Source organism: Musca domestica, unplaced genomic scaffold (genome assembly GCF_030504385.1).
Source record: "Musca domestica strain aabys unplaced genomic scaffold, Musca_domestica.polishedcontigs.V.1.1 90, whole genome shotgun sequence".
Lineage (NCBI taxonomy): Eukaryota > Metazoa > Arthropoda > Insecta > Diptera > Muscidae > Musca > Musca domestica.
This window is the reverse complement of record NW_026712436.1, coordinates 2,571,456-2,595,486: the sequence shown is the minus strand read 5'-3', so window position 1 is coordinate 2,595,486 and position 24,031 is coordinate 2,571,456. Positions and strand designations below refer to the sequence as shown.

General features: G+C 36.8%; 1 protein-coding gene across 2 annotated transcripts in view; it reads left to right on the top strand.

Annotated features, from left to right (window-relative positions):
* The window catches only part of LOC101899228 (cell adhesion molecule Dscam2), a 143,628-nt gene that overhangs the window by 39,807 nt on the left and 79,790 nt on the right, over positions 1–24,031 (top strand). For both annotated transcript variants that reach the window (XM_059131921.1, XM_059131922.1), the window contains exon 5: positions 376–493. In XM_059131921.1, coding sequence (XP_058987904.1) covers positions 376–493 — 118 coding nt within the window. The remainder of the gene's footprint in view (positions 1–375; positions 494–24,031) is intronic.

Here is a 24,031-nt window from a genome sequence, read left to right as displayed (position 1 = left end):
CATACATTTTTTTTATCCCTGAAAATTGTTGCATTCAACATTCTGTAATTGTGTTTGTGCCATTAAAGTAGCTAAATACAGAATTACTTACATTAGACTGCATTCATTACCAAAGCTTAGCTACCGGATCCATGAACTATGCCTGAAGTCATCCGCAGTAACTAGCAGCTGGCTAATTATCTTTTTAACGTTGTTGTTTACACATCTTGCAAATGTTTTAACCAACAACAACCAACAACGTTCTGTGTAGAGATCCTAATGAAGAGCAGTAGCTGCATGGATGGAAGGATTACAGCAGCAGTAGTAGAAGCAGCAGTACCTGTCAAGTGTTTGATGCAATTTAATTAAAAATTGTTTTTCTCTCCATGATTTCAGCTCATCGAGGCATTATATCGCCAAGTGTTGTTGAGCATACAGCACATGTGCAAGTTTCCCAGGATGAAGGTGCCGTGCTGTTGTGTGTGGCCCAGGGTTGTCCATCGCCGGAATACAGGTAAGTTCAATGCACTTTGTTTGTATTAGTCGTCTATGCGAAGTGGAAATTACCCCGCCATCGTCAGTGTGGATAGTTTAATAATTTTTAATTAGCGTTTGCCAACAAAACAAAGAAAACGCTTCAAGTAGAAGGGAAAGAATTTGAATTAAAATTGTTGCATTGCGTAAATATTTGTTAGGATAGCGATATGAGATGTTTGTTTGAATTACATTTATTTATGCGGCGGAAAATAAATTAGAATTACTGACTTTCGTAGCTTAAGACAATTTTTTTATTTATTTACTATCAGACTTATTTTATGTTTGCAATAAATCAAGGGGGATTATGTCCCTTATGGGAGATTTGTTATAAGTATATGACAATGTTGTGTTGTTTCTTTACCAAAGAAAGTGTTCTGTATTGTATTTGAAAATCCGAAAATGGAAGCCAATAAAATACATCTGAAGCCTTGGAGGCTAAATATTCCAAAACCACTACTGATCTGTAAAACAACACGTTAAGTGAAATCAGTCAGTATTGCCGACAGCAATCTGAAATTTGGTATTAGGGTCGCTGTTCATGCCTAATCTGGACATATGGTGGTGGTTTCGGAAATATGCACTATAATTGTATGAGTACTGAAAGGTACTAAATTTGGTGTTGGGGGGTTGTCTATGATTGGAAACCAGAAATTTGATACTTAGATTACTGATTGTATATAAGTTTGGAATTTTGACGATGGTTCGAAATGCGTCCTATACATGTACGAAAAGTATTAATAGTACTAAATTTGGTACTGGATTAAGGAGTAGGGCTGGAATCCTAAAAGTTTATATTGAGGTCTCTGTTTATGTATGGTGTTGAGATCTGGTGGTGGCAAATTCGTACTATAATTGTTCGAAAATACTAATGGTGCAAAATTGGGTATTTGGATAGAGATAAAATTCTGAGATTTGATATTTAAAGTATTGTTGGTATCTGTGTTTGGAATGCGTCCTATTTTTGTACGAAAAAAATAAATAGTACAAAACTTGGTACTGGTTGAAGGAAAAGTGCTGAAATCCTGAAATTCGAAAAATGGGGCTTCTGTTGGTATCTGGTATAGAGATATGGTGGTTTTTCAAATGCGTACTTTATTTGTTCGAAAAGTACAAAATGGTACTAAGTTTGGATCACTGTTTTTGGTAAGCATGCAGAAATGTAGATTGCTTTGGTTATTAGTAGCAATTGTTTCTGAATTTGATTTATTTTGATTTGATTTTAAGGGATAGAGCTGGTATTGCAGCCACTATTGCTTTCCAGGGTTTACACATAGAGACGTTGAAATATTTTTGCACACAAAAATTGGTTGTGGGTCCATTGTGCAATGGTTTTATTAATATCCTCTGTAAACTTCAAAATGAAAGATTTTGAAGATTTTTTGGTTTAAGAGGTAAACATTGTCCGTCTTTCTTTTTTCCGATAAAAGTAAAAAAAAAACTTGAAATTCTGAACATTTAGTGAAATGTGTGTACATATGAAGTGGGGAGGTACTTGATGGAGTGCACCGATATTGTCCATTTTGGAAAATTTAACCAAAATTGGTCGATTCCTTCATTTTCTATGAGATAAATTATTATTTATGAAAAAATTGATGTCTTGTAGGGATGGTACCAAAAGGAGTGGACCGATGTTGCCCATATCCGGATTCTATTTAAATTTGACAATAGTATTACCATGCACCAAATTTGGATCAAATCGGATTCTCACTTCGAAAGTTACTTTGCGCACCAGCCAGACAAACGGACGGACACCCTCAGATCGACTCCAAATGTCCTGAAATGGATTTGGTTCAAAGAGACCAAGGGTCTAAAACCGTTATTTGATGAGGCAAGTATTCTACTCTCTCCCTAGTCATATGGCTGAGGGTATAATAACACATAGAATTGTAAAAAATGCATGAACAAGTAATTTGAATTGATAGTACGGCCCAAATAATTTAATATTTGAAGATTATTTCATGCAAATGGTAATCCCGACTGCGTCTCAAATTGTCCATAATACCCTTAGTCCAATTTTGGCATACTCTTTCCAAAGCTGTGACCGGTATTTCGCGAAAAAATGCTTCAATGTTTTGATTCACTGTATCAATTGAAGTGGGCTGGTCTGTATAGAGATGAGCTTAAGGTAGCCCCACAAAAATAGCCAAGAAGCGTTAACTCGCTTGATTGACCGGTCCAGGACGTGAAACAAAATATTCACCGAACTCTCTCGATGTGTTCATTGTTACGCGGCCATTGTGCGCTGGAAATGAAGTGTGGAAACTCATTTTGTAACCATTCTTGGGTGGCGCGTGCTGAGTGCGATGGTACTGAGTCCTGTTGGAATGTCCAAGGTCTGCGGCCAAAATGTTTGCCTTCCCGAGGCAATACACACTTCAGAATATTTTCGCGATAATATTCGGCATTTATTATGATGCCATGGTCGATTAATACGAACGGAGAGCGACCATCGGCTGTTATGTCGGCCCACCCATCTTCATGGCCGGCGCTTTAGTTCTGGTGGCCAACCGAAGATGCACATTTTTAGCTGACCTCTTTGGCAAGTAAACACGATCGTTTTGATTGTTTACAAACTGCTGGACAACGAATGTTTTCTCATCGGAGAAAACCAAATTCGGCAGTTCACCACTTCCGGACGTGCGAAGCAACTCTTTAGCTCTTTTGAGTCTATTTCCTTTCTGTTGCGGTGTAAGTACTTGCACTTTTTGGAACTTCAATGACCTCTGGGTAAGGTTATTTTACAATATTTGCCGAATGACACTGCGACGGGGGTTTCGACCAAGTCGCTTCTTTACTTTTCGAACAATTTCTGCTGATGTTGCAGTTTTCTTCCGTCCACTTCCTTGACGTCGGGCTACGCAACTACTTTCACGGTAATGAGCAATGGTTTGAGACACCAAAGGTTTATTCGCATTTAAACGCTGGAGTGCTCCAACGATAGCCACTTGCGGTGTTCCAGCCAAATATAAATAAATCATACTATCACGCTTGAATTCCATCTAGCTATGTATGTCCGTCCGTCTGTCCATGTTAATTTGTAATCACTCTACAGGTTGCAATTATGGCCCGAATTATCGTCCGATTCTCACAAAAATTTTCACAAGAGCAGGGTTATTGTTTACAAAGATTTCCGCATTTTTTTAGGGGTTGAAGAGGACCAAGAACTTAAAATGTTCCTGATTTTGCAGCCATTATAATTGTCACAGAAACCAAAGGACACGAAATCTCGCATGAACATAGAGTATGGGACAGCGGGTAGAATCGATCACTACTTTTGTGTGAAAAAACACCAACAGTACTTACAGGCGTTATTCGATATACACAAAAGGCGAACTTTTTTATGCTGATTTCGTTGACGAATATAGCCAAATATCGTAAACAAGCATATCATATTGATGAGTCTAAATTTGGAGATAAAGATGGACCTCTGGCTTTTGAATATGATCGCAAAATATTTAGGGGTTCAAATGAACCAAAAACAGAAAAACTTACCTGATCTCACAATTGAAGCCAATCGACACGTCTGAGAAGGGAGTTAAGGACAGGAAAGAATTCTAACATTTTGGATGACCATCGGATTATATTTAGCTGTAAAATGGACCACAACAATTAACAGCACTACAGAGTGCGTATATATTGCGCAAATGTCACTGGTCAAAATGCTAAGGGTAATTTCTGGGCAGTGCTCCGTGGCACAATTTCAAAAGCGAAATCTTCTTAATTGGAATTGGACATAAGACTGCTTCTAACATATTGTAGTGTTGTAGGGTATCACATGGTTGGCCCCGCACGACTATAGCCTTTGCTTACTTGTTTTTGAAATAAATATAACTCGAGTAACTTTATTCTGACTGCCTAGAATAGTGTTCATATTATTTGTAAACAAATGGACGACCATTTGTCAAATTTGTCATATAATTCAGTTTTCTAATATTTTGGTGTATCTTCAGTATCGCATCTTCAACTTCAAGGACAATGCTACAGGCTACCACATTTTCGAAACAAAGAATATGCCTCATTAGGTCAATTATGGCAAATGCCACAGAAATTACACCAAGTTTATAAAATTAAAGTTTAGTTTTAGTTAAATCATTTAATTGCGCATATTTGTAATGTATGTACGAAAGTACACACACATGCTTAAATGTTTTTGTAAGTGTTGACCTATACCTAAAGTTCACAGCAAGTCTTCAAGTTTGCTAGAAATGCTCTTGCCAGCAAGAACTAAGGATCGCCGCACAACAAATCGAATTACAATTATAATATGACCAAAACAATGTTTATTAGTAGAGATGAATGGAAGATAACGACGGATGGATAGGTATCATAATTGATGCTTTAAGTACAACAGAACATACGTCTATACTCATGTATAGATATATGCATAAGTCTGTATGTATGTGTAAAATAAACTTCAAAGAAGTAGATGAGATTATCACATACATACATACCACGAAGTAAAGATAAACATAGGGTCACAAACAGAAGCTTAGCATAAGTAGTGACACAAATGGATGTCTAAGTTGTCTATGTATGTATGTATATATGTAGCAATACTTTGCACCAGTCCAATAAATGTATATCACACACGTACGTCGCCTATGTATACATGAGGGGGCCACTTAAAAATGCTGCAGAGCGTAGTGAATGAATGTTTGAAAAGCAAACAGAGCAAAATAATTAAATGAATGGATACTGTAGTCCTTTCGGATTATAAAGCGGACTTTACACACTACTTATTCTGCTGCTAACATATACATGTACGCATGTATATATTCGCTGATATACATATTTAGTCTAACTGAAATACCGGGTTAATGTTATTTGAAGTTCGATATAAATAAGCAAGCTTTGTATAATCTGTTGTTTGTAATTGTCGTTGGGAAAAAATATAATAAATTACTTCATCACAAGTAAAACACTAAACTAAAAACGTACGTACTCCCAATACTGAATTTTAAGCCAGTCTACTTGAAATTGAGACTAAAATCATCAAAATATCGAACATTCGGAGATTCGAACTTGGCCTGCAGACATACAAAAGGAAACTCTATTCAAAATATTAGCTTTCTATGACATGCCGTTTGGACTCTAGTGTGATTACCACCGATAGACGGATGGTCATGGCTATCAAGCCATGTTGATTGTAAAATGAGTACATCAATGAGCTACAAATAGAATGTCAAACTCCATACTATGTATGGTGGAGGGCTTACTGAATGAACCCAATAATGAGTATGCAATAATGCACAGGGTGTGCGCGTATAGCTATAAAACCGAATGTCGTTAGATTAAGACTAAAATTGCATACTTTTAATAATAATGTTCTTGAGTCAATTCCGGTTTAAAAACCTAAAGTAATATGTAATAAAGCTGGGATCTTTAAATTTTCCTTATACAGGGTGAGATAAAAGACTGCAACAAATCGAACGCCATAATTTTTACATTTTTTTTCAAATTTTATTGAATGAAAGCTAAAGATGTCGGAAATAGCATCAAATTTTAGAATTAGTTTAGATTTGTTCGAATTGGTCACCTATGGCACGAATTATAGCCTTCAAACGGCCAATGAAACCGTCACACGCTGCCCGAATTTTGCTCTATGATATTTTGGCCCATTCCTGGAGAAGCGCGTGCTTGAAGTGATTGACATTTGTCGATTAATCGATTGTCGATTAATACGAGCGGAGAGCGACCATCGGCTGTTATGGCGGCCCACACCATCACCATGGATGGCGCTTGAGTTCTGGTGGTCAACCGAAGGAGCACATTTTCAGCTGACCTCAGTTTTCTCATCGGAGAAAACCAAATTCGGCAGTTCACCACTTTCGGCCAAGCCAAGCAACTCTTTAGCTCTTTTGAGCCTTTTTATACCCTCCACCTTGGAAAGGAGGGTATATTAACTTTGTCATTCCGTGTGTATCATCCTTAAATATTCGTCGTAGATCCCATAAAGTATATATATTCATAATCAGCATAAAATTCTAAGTCGATTTAACGATGTCCGTCTGTCTGTCTGTCTGTTGAAATCACGATACAGCCCACATTATTTGACGTAGAGCGCCAAAATTTAGCAGAGCAATTGGTATTGTGTCTAGGATGGTTGGTATTGAAAATGAGATATATCAGTCCACGTTCTGCTATAGTCCCCATATAACGGTACCTCCCGATATTCGGCATTTTGATGATTTATGCCACATTTTTTCACGGATTTGTCTGAAAATTGGTATTTGTAGGTCATAACGGGTCCCTGTACGTGTGGCAAAACATTGCATGTATAGGTCCACGTTTTGGTATAGCCCCCATATAATAATACCTCCCGATATTCGATATTTTGATTAATTTGGTACATTCTTTTAACGGATTTGTCTAAAAATTGGTATTTGTTGGTCATAGTGGGTTCCAGCTCCGGTGGCGAAACATTGCATATATGGGTCCATGATTTGGTATAGCCCCCATATAACGGTACCTCCCGATATTCGGTAATTTGATGATTTTTGCCACATTTTTTTCACGTATTTGTCTTTCTTGGTATTTGTAGGTCATAATGGGTTCTAGCTCCGTTGGCGAAACCTTGCATGTGTAGGTCCACGATTTGGTATAGCCCCCATATAACGGTACCTCCCTATATTCAGCATTTTAATGGTTGTTGCCACATTTCTTCTAATGTTTCCTTTACCCTAAGGTGGAGGGTATTAAAAGTTTGGCCCGGCCGAACTTAATGTTTTTTTTTTTTACTTGTTTTCTTTCTGTTTCGGTGTAAGTTCTTTTTTGAATTTTTTTGACTTTTTGGAATTTCCATGGCTCATTTTTCAATATTTGCCGAATGGAATATTGCGATATGTTCAGCTCACGAGCCCGAGAGCTCACGAGCACGAATCATTTCTGCTGATTTTTTCTTCCGTCCACTACCTTGACTTACGGTACGAGCGATGGTGCGAGACACAAACGAACTATTCACATTTAAATTCTGGAGTACTCTAACGATAGCCACTTGTGGTTTTCCACAAAATATAAAGAAATCACACTATCACGCTTGAATTCCATCCGGAATAACTCTTTTTTTTCTGGAAAATTCTCACCAAAATGCTTTTGTACGCTTGTAAACAATATAGTGAGCTGTCACTGGAATAATTTTAATAGTTGTCGGACGAGTGGCTTAGCAATGACAGCTGTCTGAATTTGGTTGCAGTTTTTTCATCTCACCCTGTATATGGTTTACCCTCCCTACTCGTTTCCTCTGTCCTTACCGGTTTTATGTAAGCGTAACTATGCTTTACATATTTACTTTTTTTTACAACTTCTCATCTCTTTGAAATGCTGAAAATATTTTTTTCCAACAAAAAAGAGAGTTATTATTTCTAAAACATTAAAGCCTTTGCATTTGGGATTGCTTTAAGTAATTACATTTATTATTCGAAATTTTATAGATCTTCTCAGTTAGAACATAGACTACTATCATACATACATACTGGTATGTAAGTATGAGATACTTTAAAATGTTATTATTTAAACCCACGGGTTTTAAAACTCAACAGATACTGTATGGAGAAATATTATTATTGCCATTCTCTGAGCAAAAATAAATCATTTCAGCGTTGCTTCGTTCTATCATTTTTCCGTCTTGGTGATTATAATGAGGCAATTAGGAATTTTATGCAAGAATTCTGTGAAAATAACATCATAGCCAATGAACACAGGCTCCACTTACACACACCGACACAGAAACACACGCGCACATATATTCGTATAAATATTTCAAATAAATGAGCTTATATACAAACGCTCTCACAGGATTAATGATGTCTATTCATTGAAATATAAAACGTGTTATAATTAGCGCTCTTGTTTCTTGAAGCCATAAAAGAGAATGGGTTTCGGTGAGCACAGCTAGCAAAAGTGTTAGAGTGAAGACGGTCGGTCGGTTGGTTGGTCGCTCTATGTATTTTTATCTTTGCGGCACGGTGGACAACAGTTGCCATCGTGTGGGAAATGTAATCAAAATATATACAATGTACATATTCCAATTTCTCAAGAACTTCCAAGGAAGATGACAAAAAAAGAAGCAAATAAATTATAATTATTGAGGAGCTTATTCCAAAGAATATTGCCATGGAAAGTTTTGGCCATACTTAATCCATTGCAAATAATATGGGAAATGTTTCTATTTTGTGTTCTATTTTGAATGATTTTTTTGAAATACATTTTCATATAATCATCTATAAAATGCCATTTCGTTTGTAACTTCTCAATTTTAGATAAAAAAAACTGTTAAGAAAGCAGTTCGACCGGGCCGAACCTTTAATAATACGCACCATTCGGAAGGAATATGGAAATTTTCAAAAAAAAAAAAAAAAAAAAAAAAAAAAGTTGAAAACTACTGCTAAAATCATAACAATACCAAATATAGAAATAACAGTTATATTGAGCGGAGGATCAGGTGTGAAAATGGACAATACCGGACAACTCCATCAAGTACCGTCCAAACGCAGTGTCTATATATACCCTACACCACAAGGTAGTCAGGGTATTATGTCTTTGTGCATTTGTTTGTAGCAGGCAAAAGGAAACAAGATAGACCCATAGTTCCTTTTGATGATCTGCACTGAATCTGAGTCGATCTATGCATGTCCGTCCGTCTATGCGTCTGTCTTTCCATGTATTTTTTTCAAAGAAAATAGAGGTCCCATTTATTACCCGATCCAGATGAAATTTTGCACAAGTAATTCGTTTGACCCAAGGACGGACTCAATTGAACTTGGAGATAAACGGTTAAAATGTATATATAGCTCTCATATATATCTTCGTCCGATTTGCCTTTTATTGAGCACCAAACCTATTATATCAAACCAAATAGTATGGAATTTTGCACATACAAATTAAATTCGGAAATAAAGATGCCAAATATTGTTGAAATCGGTTGAAATATATATATAACTTCCATATATATTGTTAATGCGATTTATAATTGTGTTCTCCGCAGTCGTAATATGCACTCTGTACCAACGATATTTGGGAAAATATATCAAATACAGCTCAATAATACCTTTGCTAAATTTTATCGAGATCGGTTCAGATTTGGATATAGCTCCCATATATATCTTCGTCCGATTTTCGTGAATATTGGATATATCGGTATACACCTTCTGATACAGCCTCCAACCAGACATTGAATAACCAAAAAAATCATAAAATGCGAAATAAGCTTCCGAGAGAGAGCTCTCCTTCTGGTACCTTCCCAACGAAGGGTTAAAAGAACAAGTGATTCTCTTTAAACTAAGTATATCTCAATAGACGTGAGACCTTCCCCACAACGATTCAAAACTTCAAATTGAGTCATAAAATTCTAAATAATTATTCTATGTTTCTTTGAACTTCGCACAACGCAATATTTTCACCTACTTTAGATCTATTGTGAATATTGAATTCATCATCATCTATCAACCATAGATGTAATGTAAATTTAGAATAGGTCGGTCTACCCTTTCCGGTACCCCATCCTTACAAAAGTTCAATATTTTTAAAAGATATGTATGTATATGAAATTTCTTAGAAAAAGTGAAGGTAGGAGTTGATAGCACGTCGCAATATTTATATCGGAATAAGGTCAGATGCGAAATGGAAAATATTAACCCTCTCCTTCGGTACCATCCCAATAAAAGGTCAACATTTTCAATAACAATAACACATTCAAAATATATTTTAATAAACAGACATAGGCTAAGGGTATATGTCTGTTGGCAAAATCGACCGATAAAATCTATCTTGGGAAATTAACACCAATACAGGTCTAATATTTAGTATGGCTACCACTTGATTTTCGAAATTTTAAATGCCTCAGCCAATTACGAAATATTTCCCAATTAAATAATTAATATAGGCGGAGTGTTTGGAATATTCCCGATATAACACTAGGTCCCAGATACAGGGTCAGATAAAAATACTGCAATAAAGTCAAAAGCCATAATTTTACATTTTTTTTTTAATTTTATTGAATGAAAACAAAAACTTTCTGAAATAGATTCAAATTTTGGAATAAGTTTAGAAATATTCGAATTGCCCACCTGTGGCACGAATTATGGCCTTCAAACAGCCAAAGAAACCGTCACACGCTGCCCTAATGTTGGTCTGCGGTATTTTGGACCATTCCCGGCGAAGCGCTTGCTTGACGTGATCGACACTTTGGTATTTTTTTTTTTTTTTAGTGCCAATCTTGCTTTCCAAAATACTCCGGACACAATAGTCCAACGGAATGGTATCCGGAGATTTTGGTGGCCATTGTTCGCTGGAAATGAAGGAGGAACCTCATTTTGCAACCATTCTTGTGTGGCGCGTGCTGAGTGCGATGGTGCTGAGTCTTGTTGGTATGTCCACGGTCTGCGCCCAAAATGTTTGCGTGCCCAAGGCTTTAATACACACTGCAGAATAGTTACGCCATAATAGTCGGCATTTATTCTAATGCCATGGTCAATTAATACGATCGGGGAGTGACCATCGGCTGTTATGGCGGCTCACACCATCACCATGGCCAGCGCTTGAGCTATGGAGGCCAACCGAAGGTGCACATTTTCAGCTGACCTCTTAGGCAAGTAAACTCGATCATTTCGTTTGTTTACAAACTGCTGGACAACGAATGTTTTCTCATCGGAGAAAACCAAATTCGGCAGTTCACCACTTTCGGCCAAGCAAAACAACTCTTTAGCGCTTTTGAGTCTACTTTCTTTCTGTTGCGGTGTAAGTTCTTTCACTTTTGATACCCTCCACCATATTATGGAGGTTTTATTAAGTTTGTCATTCCGTTTTTAACAAAGTATATATATTCTTAATCAGCATAAAATTCTATGTCGATTTATCAATGTCCGTCCTTCTATCCGCCTGTGGAAATCACTCTAGCTTCCGAACGAAATGAAGTAAGTTGATAAAAATTTAATCAAATGTGTATTATGTCTGCAGGACTTTTGGTATTGAAAATAGGATATGGACCTACGTGGACCTACGCCTTCGATTAGCCCCAATATAATTGTACCCTCGATATTCGGTATTTTGATGATTTTAGCGAGTTTTCCGGATTTGTATCAAATTGGCATTTGAAGTTCGTAATGGATACTACAGTATATGACAAGAGATTGTCTATAACGGTACCCCCGATATTTGTATTTTGATGATTTAAGCGACATTATTTACCGGAATTGTTTCAAATTTGGTATTTAAAGTTTGGAATGGATACTGCAGCCTAAGACAGAAAATGAGCCATATGGATCGACGTCTTCGTATAGCCCCCATATAACGGTACCCCCGATATTCTTTATTTGTATGATTTCAGCGACATTATTTACCTGAATTATTTCAAATTTTGTATTTGAAGTTCGTAATGGATACTACAGCCTATGCCACAAAATTTTCTGTGCAGGTCCACGTATTGTACCTCCCTATATTCGGTATTTTATTTATTTCAGCCACATTATAGACAGATTTTTTTCAGATAAGCATTTGAATATTATAATAACTTATGACACACACACATTCAGACATTCGGAATGTTAAAGATTTTAACAGAATTTATAATGGATTTTATTTTTTTGAAAATTGCCAAATTTGTACAAAATGGTGGAGGGTATTCAAAGTTCGGCCCGGTCGGAACTTACAACTTTTTTACATTTTGGAATTTCAATGTCTGCACCCCGAGCTCATTTTTCAATATTTGCCGAATGGAATATTGCGATATGTTCAGCTCACGTGCCATTTTTCGACCACTGCGACGCGGGATGCGATCAAGTCGCTTCTTTACTTTTTGAACAATTTCTGCTGATGTTGCTGTTTTCTTCCGTCCGCTTCCTTGATGTCGGCCTACGCTACCAGTATCACGGTAACGAGCGATGGTACGAGACACAAAATATTTATTCATATTTAAATGCTGGAGTGCTCTAACGATAGCCACTCATGGTTTTCCGGCCAAATATAAAGAAATCATACTATCACGCTTGAATTCTATCACGAATAAGTTTTTTTCTGGAAAATTCTCACCAAAATGGTTTTGTACGCTTGTAAACAATGTAATGAGCTGTCACTGGAATAATTTTAACAGTTGTCGGACGAGTGGCTTAGAAATGCCTTATGATCCACATTTCAACATAATTGGATAAACGTAGCGTTCTAGATTAAATTAGAGGGGAATATATATGGGAGCTATATTCAAATCTGAACCGATCTGGACAAAATTGGCAAGGGCGTTTTTCAGAATGTTTAGCATATTTTTTACAGAAAATCATTGTTTTTAGGTTTTTGTAGGACTGAAATACAAATTCGACTGAAACATATCTATGGTAGCCATTACTATATCTGAATCCATTTTGACCAAGTTGGCTTCTAGACTTAATTCAGTCGAATGTGCCAATATTCAACACAACAGAGCTGATATAACATATTTGCTGACAATAAACTTGAAATCGTATGAAGTTATATATTTGGGTGTTACATTTAAATGTGGAATTATTTTCACTAAGTAAAATATTCCGCTCGCCACACGTATGAAGTGTCCAAAATTTCATCTCAATCCAAACAATAAATGCGACATTTACTTTGCTATAACAATACAGACGGGCATTCATAAATTTACTCAGAATGTCATTCTGTGCATATCATCTAAACGAATGCACAAAGATATAATGATGTGTGCCATAATGTGATGCAGGGTATAAATAAGAAGTAGCAATGGCCCTAATTACGACCTCCATACATGTAAGTCGAACGATGGGCATATTCGCAAATTCTCCCAAACTTAAAAAACTAGTTCGATTATTGTCTTCCAAATGAAAATTTCTTAGTTAATTCTAGTCACAATTTGTTCCACAGTATCTACAGATTTTCCACCACTAGCAGGTATGACGAGATTAATTCTAACACATGCCGCCGCATTAGCAATGGCGACCACATTAAAAACCGCCAGCCATCATCAAAAACACATTTCATTCATTCATTGTCCATGTTTGCCGCTGTGTTGGTGTAGCTAAGAGAATGTTATGCATCAACTTCTAGTTTTTTTTGAAGAATTCTTATGGAATGACAGACATTTCGTCTGTAGTGAAATTTATTTTATCTTCTGTGTGTGTTTTTTTTTTCTCTCTTCACGGGCGATGCCCTACTGAGAGTGTATTTGGGTCGCCTTTGTTTGTCCGTTAGAGCGACGTTAGAAGATTGTCGTCGCTATGACCCCAAAAGTTTTGCGTCAGTCTCAACAATATTTTGAAGTGAATCCATTGTGATATTTCCTTGCTAGAATAATAAGGATTTGCCAGTTTTGCATTGTAATTATTAAACAAGAGAACACTTTTGGCAATGCAATATTGTGATGACACCGGAGGTCCATCCAATAAAAGTTTTAACGAATATTTAATGCAAACACTAAAAAGTATTTTTTTATTGACTTAAAATTCTAGTCTTACAACTCAGTATTTGTTTAGGTATAAAACACTCATAGTTCAGTACACCAGGCCCTAAACGTATGAGTGATTTCATATATATATATATATATATATATATTTCATATCACTTATACGCTGAATACTCATGCAAACGACCGCAGTCCACGAAACTAGATAAGGAACTGGTTCGTTCAATGGAACTAGATTGACAGAACTCTTACGTTATGTATCAATATTGAATGCGTTATACGTCGCAATTTCTAACAGACGAACTCTGTCCCACATAAATGTCATCATGAAAAAATAAAATGTGGAACAGAAGATACTGGCATATAACTATACTTCCATCAAAAATAGAAAAAGTCTGGAGATCAACCTTACATCGATTCACTTCTTCTTGTAACTGTCACACAAACTATCAATTTTAGGGAATTGCTAAATTTTATATACGATACAGTAAGACTTGAAAAGGGATCTGCATAATAATTTGAGAAATTAGAACTCTACTCCTTCATTATAACCTACAGCACTATACGTTGGGGGTATTAAAAGTTTGATTGGGTCAAAAATTATATAACGCTTCGAAATATTGGTCCTGCACTTAGGAATGTGTATATGGATCTTTTTATCTCACCGAGCTACATCGATCTAGCTATGTATGTCCGTCCGTCTGTTCATGTTAATTTGTAATCACAAAATTGATCATGGAGGTTGGGTTAGGGGATGATCGAAAATTATTTAGAGGTTAAAATGGACCAAGAATAGAAAAATTTCCTGATTTTGCAATTGCTCTAAAGTTAGGGCTGGGCAGAAGCCTACAAATTTGGAGCGGACATTCAAATTGTGAAAGGTCACTTCTGACCATCACAGTGAAGCTGATATTGATATAGGTACAATCCATATGTAAAAGATATTGATGTTAATTATTCTGCTTATAAGACAAGAACCGCTAGACTGATTTTGACAATTCTCAGCAATTCGGAATGGCCACTTGCCAGGAAAAGAGAAAATTTAAGAAAATCGCATGAGCATATGCCATCCGATTTTTATACCCTCCACCATACATAGTATGGTGGGCATATAAAGTTCGTCATTCCGTTTGTAACTCATCGTAAAATTCTAAGACGATTAAGCCATGTCCGTCTGTTGTAATCACACTACAATCAAAACAAATAAAGATAAGAAGCTAAAATTTTGCACAGATCTGTCTTTTGTCTGCAAATAGGTCAAGTTTGAAGATGGGCTATATCGGTCCATCATATAGTATAGCCCCCATATAACAGCACCCCCCGATATTTGGTATTTTGATAATTTTTGCCAAATTTTCCAATAGAATTGTCTGAAATTCTACACAAATTGTCTGAAATTCTACACAACCCGATATTCGGTATTTTAATGATTTTACCCATATTTTTCAATGGAATCGTCTAAAATTCTACACATGGAAATTTTTGTGAGTACTTTACCCCCTGAAATAGAATTGTATATAAAGGTCCACTGTGTCGTATATCCCCAATATATTGGCATCTTCCGATATTCAGTATTTTTAAGATTTCAACAGAATTTTTAATGGATTTTATTTTGTTGAAAATTTATTAATTCCTTCCAAATGGTGGAGGGTACTCAAAGTTCGGCCCGGACGAACTTACTGCTATGGTTCTGAGTCCTTTTGGAATGTCCAAGGTCTGCGGTCAAAATGTTTGCGTGCCCTAGGCTTTAATACACCCTCCAGAACATTTTCGCGAGCTCATTTTTCCCGAGCTCATTTTTCAATATTTGCCGAAGGTAATATTGCGATATGTTCAGATCACAGGCCATTTTTCTATCAAGTCGCTTCTTTACTTTTCGAACCATTTCTGCTGATGTTGCTGTGTTCTACCGTCCACTTCCTTGACGTCGGGAGCGAGCGATGGTACGAGAGACAAAAGATTTATTTACTTTCAAATGCTGGGGTGCTCTAACGATAGCCACTTGTGGTCTTCCAGCCAAATATAAAACAATCACACTCTCACGCTTGAATTCCTTTACCAATATCTTAACACCAAAATGCTTTTGTACTCTTGTAAACAATATATTGAGCTGTCACTGGATAATATTAACAGCTGTCGGACGAGTGGATTAGAAATTACAACAGTCTGAAGTTGCTTGCATTTTTTTTTTCATCTCACCTTTTATTATCTTGGGTAGCGTATAATTCTTATTTGATTACCCTTGTCCGTCCACCTGCTCACGTTTTAACTATTTTTGATAGGAAGCTAATGTTTTGCACAAAAATATCTAATGTCTGCTATATCGGTCAACGATATCAAATGGTTTAAATATGGTATATCAACGTAATTGTTTGAACTTCTGAGTTTTGTTGAACAAAAATAAATTTGCCAAACTATATTGAAATCGGTTCAGATTTGGGTATAGCTCCCATATATATATTTTCGACCGATTTGATGCACCAAACACAATATGTATTTTCGATTCCAATGAAATTTGGAATGTGTGATGGAATTTGTCTAAACAATTTGTTTGCCAAGTTATATTGAAATCGGTTCAGATTTATATATAGCTCCCATATATATTTTATCTCACATATCGACCGAATTTGTTTATTTAATGCACCAAACACGATATGCATGTTCAATTCCAATAAAATTTGAAATTTGTGACGGGATTTGACCAGAAAATAAATTTGTCAATTTATATTGAAATCGGTTCAGATTTGGATGTAGCTCTTATATATATTTTTGGCCGATTTTACATTTTTAATGTACCCAATGGTACAAATTTGGTACAAAAAAAATTGTCACATTTTATTGAAATTGGTTGAGGTTTGGGTATAGCTCCCACATAAATATTTCGGCCGATTTCATGTATGTTATGCACCAACCACGATATGTATGTTCGATTCCAATGAAATTCAGAATGTGTGGAGAAATTTGGTTACAATACTTAATTTGACAAATTAATTAGAAATCGGTTAAGATTTGGATATAGCTCCCATATACATATTCTCCGCCGATTTCACATATCTGATGCACCAAACCTCCAATTTTAATGAAAAATAGAAAGTGTGACGGAATTTGGTGTAAAAGTAAGCTTTGTCAAATAAAATGAATATCTGTTCAGATTGGGATATGATTTAAATTTGTCTTATTTTAATTTTAAACCCTCCACCTTCGAAAGGAGGGTATATTTATATCGCTTGTGTGGCGAAACATTGTATGTATAGGTCCACGTTTCCCTATAGCGCACATATATTACTCGATATTCGTTATTTTGATAATCCTAGTCTCATTTATCCATTGTTTCAAATTTGGTTTTTTTAGAAGATTTTAAAGATGTTCCCGTTTTGGTATGGCCCAATATGACGGCCTCACTCACTTTACGAGGTTTTGCATTATCCAAACGGTTTAACTGGTATATGAAGTTTAACAAGCATGAATTCAGATACTTTTATGTAAAAATGTTTCCTTTACCCTAAGGTGGAGGGTATTAAAAATTGGGCCCGGTCGAACTTAATGTTTTTTACTTGTTCTTTTTTTAACCAACAATTATTCGTATATAAAATTGTGAATGCATGTAAAATCAAAAGGGGCAGCGAATCGCATCGGGTTCAGCTAGTCTTGCAAAAACAAAAACCATATAATTCTACTTCTCCATATTCCGTATTTTGACGATTCTACCTGTATTTATTAAATGAATTATTAAACATTTGACATTTAGGGATTGTAATAGTTACCAAATTGTAAATATAGATCAACATTTTTATGCCCTCAGCCATATGGGTATAGAGGTCAGGTGCTAAAATGGACAATATCGATCCACTCCATCAGGTACGTCCCCCACAAAGGATCAAATTTTTGAATAATTAGAACTATTACACAATGTTATGTAAGAGTTCGATTGTATTTAAATTTCACATATCCCAAGGTCTGGTGTGAAAATGGAATATATCTGCCCACTCCTTCTGGTACCTCCCCCACAAAAGGTCAAATTTTTCAAAAAAAAAAAAAAATAAATAAATAATAAAATTATAATAAATAATAATCTGCACAGAAGGAGAAGCAATAATTCGATTTTGTTTAAACTTTGCAAATCCTAAAATCTGCGTCAGTTCTAGGTCAGTTGCAAAAAATAATATCGGTCCACTCCATCAAGTGCCTCCCCCACCAAGGGTAAAAATTTTGAATAATTATAACATCCTAATAATTTTATTAACCCAAGATCTGGTGTTAAGATGAAATATATCTGTCCACTCCTCTTGGTACCTCCCCCACAAAAGGTCAAAATTTTGAATATCCATGAAGCTCATAAAACGCAAAATTAACATCCAATTCCATTCAGACTTGGCACATCTGATTATTTCTATCAACACAGGATCTGTTATAAAAACGGTAGATATCGGACCATTTCTTCTGGTACCTTCCCCACAAAGGGTCACATTTTTGACCAAAACGTTTATAAAATACGAAATAAGCATCAGACGCTAGTTTTATTTCACATATCCCATTATTTCCACTAACAAAAGATCTGTTGTGAAGATGGGATATATAGGTCCACTCCTCACTCAAGGGGTTACACATTTGAATAATCATAAGAGAAGTCAACATATTTTTAAATATTCGTACATTGGCTGAGGGTATACATCTGTCGGGAAAACCGACACATACTTTTTAACTTGTTTTATATTATTCATATAATGATGCCTAAAAATATACATGTTTGAGTTTTGAAGGTTTAGGATTGTGTGCGTTGGGTACAAAATAATAGCCAACATTTATACCGGCACTTCCCGATATTAATGGCTGTCATTACACTTTTAATATTTCTCTCATATATATCTTATTCTGAAAAATGTTTTATTAAATACCGTAACCCTTCACAAATATTTGTAGCTACTTTCTTGCTTTTAGCCATCTGACACAATCAAACATTCCACTTTCTTTCGTTTGAAATCATTCACTTTGTTCGGACCCTATTGCAATACTTTGTAGGGTGCATGACAATGCATTTAATTGTACATCGTTCTTCCTTTTATGATTGCGCTCATTAATAACCCTCACACTCTCAGACAGTTCCAATGGTAAGCGTAGACATATGAACAAACAATATTCACTCAGCCACATTGTTGTTGAAGGAAGCATTTGTTAAATTTGCCACATAATGTTGGCGTTCCATCATCGTCATCATCGCCGTCACCGCCACAGCACCACCATCACCACCACGATGGCGACGTCATGCAATCTCCGCCAGAGATGCTATCGCCAATGCCATCACTAAACAACAATCAGTGGCCACATTATGATGCAAGTCTCTGGTTTTCAGCATAATCAACACTCATCACTGCTGGCAAATTAAAAAAAAAGGAAGAAACCAAGGAGAAATATGAAACTCTTTCTCCTTTTCCTCATTCCTGTCACCCCCCCCCACACACACACATCCGTTGCACAAGTATTTTATATTTGTGTGCTCATCAAGAGCAGAGTCGGGCATGTGGTTTAGTTGAAATATATTCTGCACAATTTCTTTGGCAAAAAAACTGACTGGAGTGAGGGAGGGAGTAAAATGGGAAGCGGTAAATAGTTGGCAAGGGGAACGAATAAAAAATTCCTCCACCAACGCACAAATGAGATTGTCATATCTGAAAAATATGATAAAATTGTGTTTGCAATCAGCAGATATTATTAGACAGGGCGGACGAGTGGGGCGGCCATTCAATGCTGGAGTTTGGAAAAAGGGGAGAAAAGAAATGGCAAAAAATATAAAACTACTTAAGAGCGGACATCTGTGTCTGGTGTCTAGGCAGATCTTTTGTGATTGGCGAGCGTTTGTTTGCACGACTCCTTACAAATACAGTAGCAAAATAAATAAACGCAAAGGAAAAATTCTGAATCTTATAAATATCTATCATCACTTTTCATCGGATTCATATGAATTTAGTGTGGACTTTAGTTTGATAGAATGTCTGTTATTTTTCTTTGTCACCTCCCCCCCTCGTCCGCTACAAAGGAAGATGGGGAAACTATGTGGAGCTTTGAAATAGAGAGAAAAAAGACACTGTTGCAAATAAATTCTGTCATATGATCCAAATTGATTGGCAATAAGCCAGCACAAAGTGTTGTTTGGTCAGATTGAATGTAGTTCCAAAGCAAATATTTGTTTCCAAAACCATCCATAAGATAATATTATGAATTGTAGGAGAAAAACCGAAATCCCAGCCACAACAACAATGTCCATGCATAATGACAATACTTTCTGGGATTTTTGATTAATGGCTAGTTCTCTTTGATGTGATTGACAAGAAACTGGTCCCGAAATCATAATCATTCAAAACTAAAATATATTTCAAAATCTTTGTTGGATGGCATAAAAAATAAAAAGGAAATGGACTTATAAAGATTATTAAAATGTGCCATGCTCTTTGAAGTAATGTACAATGGTCCGTCATAGGGCTAAATGAGAACACAATAAAGATACAGTAATATACGATTCCACTGAGCAATTAGAGTTTATGATTGGGCATTTTTTATGGGAATGGTAGACCCCTTTCGTTTATTGAAAATTCGAAAGGGTAGCAGTTCACACTACTGTGTTCGATCTGACTTCTCTCAGTCGAGTTCTGCCTCTAAGTCCAGTCTCAAAAAGATTGCAACCTGTACGGGTGGGGTCCACAACGAGACTGGAGTTAGGTGAGTAGGTTTGGCTGGACAGCGAAAAAGGAGCAGCGTGTCATGTGGACCCGTGCCACAAGCTGGGCAGATGTTCTGCACATCGCTGTCGATCCAGGCCCAATAGGAATTGAAGCGGCTGCACCATCCGGATCATAATTGAGACAACACTACTCGGGTTTGTTGGGGCAGCTCTCGCTCTTCAGCTGCGATGGGAGAGGGATGGTCTCCTACTACTGAATTCACTCTATATCCTCTCTATATCCATCGTGTTAGAGTGAATACTATTCAGTCCCGCTTGATAGGCCTGTTGATTTAGAGGGCCTCTCTTATACCTTTATACCTCTTCCTCTAGATCATGAAGGTATTTCCTTAGGTGCCTGGGCGGAGGTTGCCTATCCACCAAATTGTGATTCGGATGGCTCTGTCGGTAACACCCAAGCAGGTATTACATTGACAGCATTTTATTATGCTGTCACACCGGTAAAACCTTCGCCTCCTCATGTGAGTGGTCGACAGGTGTCATGAGGAGGCACCCTGTTGCTGAACTGAACAATTTTTCCTCTGCGTAGCACTAACGTTGGCGGACCACACCGGAGCCGCAAAGTTTACAAAAGTTCGGCCAATCGCATTGTAAGAGGTCAACAAAATTTCCTTATCTGCTCCCCAAGTGCTACCGGCCAGATACTTAAGAACCATGTTCGAATGTTACCCATAAGTCCTTGGGGTAGTTGGTGGTCGGAATTACAACTCCATCGACCTGCACATTCAAAGATAGGCTCATCTCCGCAGTCCATGTGGTGAAAAGTGTGGCCGTCGATTTTAAGGCGGATATCTTCATATTCCTCGCAGTGAAAAATGCTATGTAAGCATTTAACCGATCGCATATGTCATCTATGATGGGTCCGGACGCCACGAGCGTACAATCATCGGCGCACTTTGTTATGTAAATGCTGTCTGGAGGGCGTGAATTGTCAGAAAGGTGGAGGTTAAACAGTTCCGGAGATCTCACCCCACCTTGGGGAACACCCTGTTTCACTCTACGAAAGCTCGATTTCTTGTTTCTGAATTCCACGTAAGACTGGCGTCCACCTGTTGACCAGTTTACAATCCAACGATTGGAACATTGCCGGAGGGCGAACAGTGTGGCATGATTGACTGTATCAAAAGCTTTTGATAAATCAAGTGCCACCACAACTGTTCTGCCACATGGTCTGTTCTGGTTGAGTCGTCTGCTGACATGTACGTATGCAATTTTCGGAATCTGTGTTGATGATCAGCTACTGGGAAACACTCTCTTATGCTGGGGAGGAGTAAAGCCTCATGCGTCTTTGCTACTGGTGACAAAAGTGATATCGGCCTGCATGAATCACTTTTGCTGGCATCCTTGCCTGGCCTTGGTAGCGGAACCACCCTGCCCATTTTCCAGGCATCGGGAACTATAAGGGTGGCTAACGACAGGTTGAGGAATTTAATGAGATATCGCAAGTGGTTTTTCTTGATGGATTTTTCAATTGCCACCCCATAATGAACATCAACAAGTAAAAAAACATTATGTTCGACACGGCTGAAATTATAATACCCTCCACATTTGGGTAGAGAAAACATTTTATATAAAAGTACCTGAATTTAAACGTGCTCCACTTTAAACTACAAATACCAGTAAGATCGCTTGGATTATTTTTTTTTCGTTCGTTCCCACGCCACTCAGACCCGCCCCTGTCGCTGTCATCTACTAAATCTTCTTAAAAGTCAAATTTGAAACATTTCGTAGGTAAATGTGACTTCAATTATCAAAATAACCAATATCGATGGGTATTGTTATATGTGCGCTATAGGAAAACGTGGACCTTAATATTCAATGTTCTGCCACCGGAGCTAGAACCCATTATGAGCTCAAATACCAGTTTGTAGACAAATCCGTGGATTTCAAAGTACCGTTATGTGGCGGCTATCCGAAAACGTGATCCTATACATACTATGTCCCGCCATCGGAGCTAAAACCCATTGAGTCCAACAAATGGAATGGAAAAATGTAGCAAAAAACATAAAAATACCAAAAATCGGGAGGGGGCTATACAAAAACGTAGAGCTATGAATACAAGGTTGCGCGAACGGAGCTAGAGCCCATTATGACCAACAAATTCCAACTTTTAGACAAATCCGTGGAAAAATGTGGAAAATATCATCAAAATACCGAATATAAGGAGGAACCTTTATATGGCGGCTATACCAAAACCCATTTTCAATACCAAAAGTCCTGCAAACATTAAATTTAGAGTTTTTTTGACATTTAAACATTCTTAGAATTCTAGGAAGAGTAATTTGAGAAAAGAACAAGAAATTCCAACATTTTCAATATTCTTTCTGAAGTTTATCCTATTATTTTATTTATTTATTTTCCAAAAGAGACACAAAAGGTAGCACAAGTTTACCAATGGTACCACAAGTAGCATCAATGTTACTACAAGAAACAATAATGGTATTAACAGAAGCACCAATGGTACAAATTGGTGTTTCCTTAAAACGTGGAATTTAAGTCGTAGTTGGCAAAATTTCAAAAATTATTCACAAATTGAATGGAAGACAAAACTGCACTTCAATTTAAAAATTATCTTATCACATGTTTTGCACAAATTATGCGAAATGTTCAAAGTCCAAAAAATTGGCTGCAGAACCATAATTCTGGCCCTAAGAGGATTAAATTTGAATTTAAATTTGTTAAATTTTTTTATAGTACCTTTCAGCAGTTGGTGCGCACGATAACTCTCGAAGGGAGTATCCGATTTGGTCCAAACTTGGTACATCGCAATACTATTGTCAAACTTGGATCAAGTTCGGAGATGGGCAATATCGGTCCACTCCTTCTGATACCTTCCACACAAAATGTCAAAATTTTCTTTTTCTGGTACCTCCCCCACAAAAGGTCGAAATTTTCAAAAAAAAAAAAAAAAATTGCACAGAAAGGGAAAGGATGATCCGACTTTGTCGAACTGTGCTAATACTAATATATGCGTCAGTGCTAGGTCAAGTGCGAAAATGGACAATATCGGTCCACTTCATTAAGTACCTCCCCCACAAAGGGTCAAAGTTTTAAATAATTACAACTCTTATAAAATGTGATGTAAGAGTCCGATTGTATTTCACACCCCAATATTTTTATAAACCCAAGATTAAAGATTTTTAAGATTGAATATATCGGTCCACTCCTTCAGGTATATCCCCCCCACAAAAGGTCGCAAATTGAAATACATATTAAGCTCATAAAACGAGAAACTCATATCCGATTCCATTCAAGACTTGGTACATCTCAATATTTCCATCAATACAAGATCTGTAATCAAGATGACAGAGATCGAACCATTTCTTCTGGTACCTTCCAAACAAAGGTCAAAGTTTTGAATAATCAAAACGTTTATAAAATCCGAAATA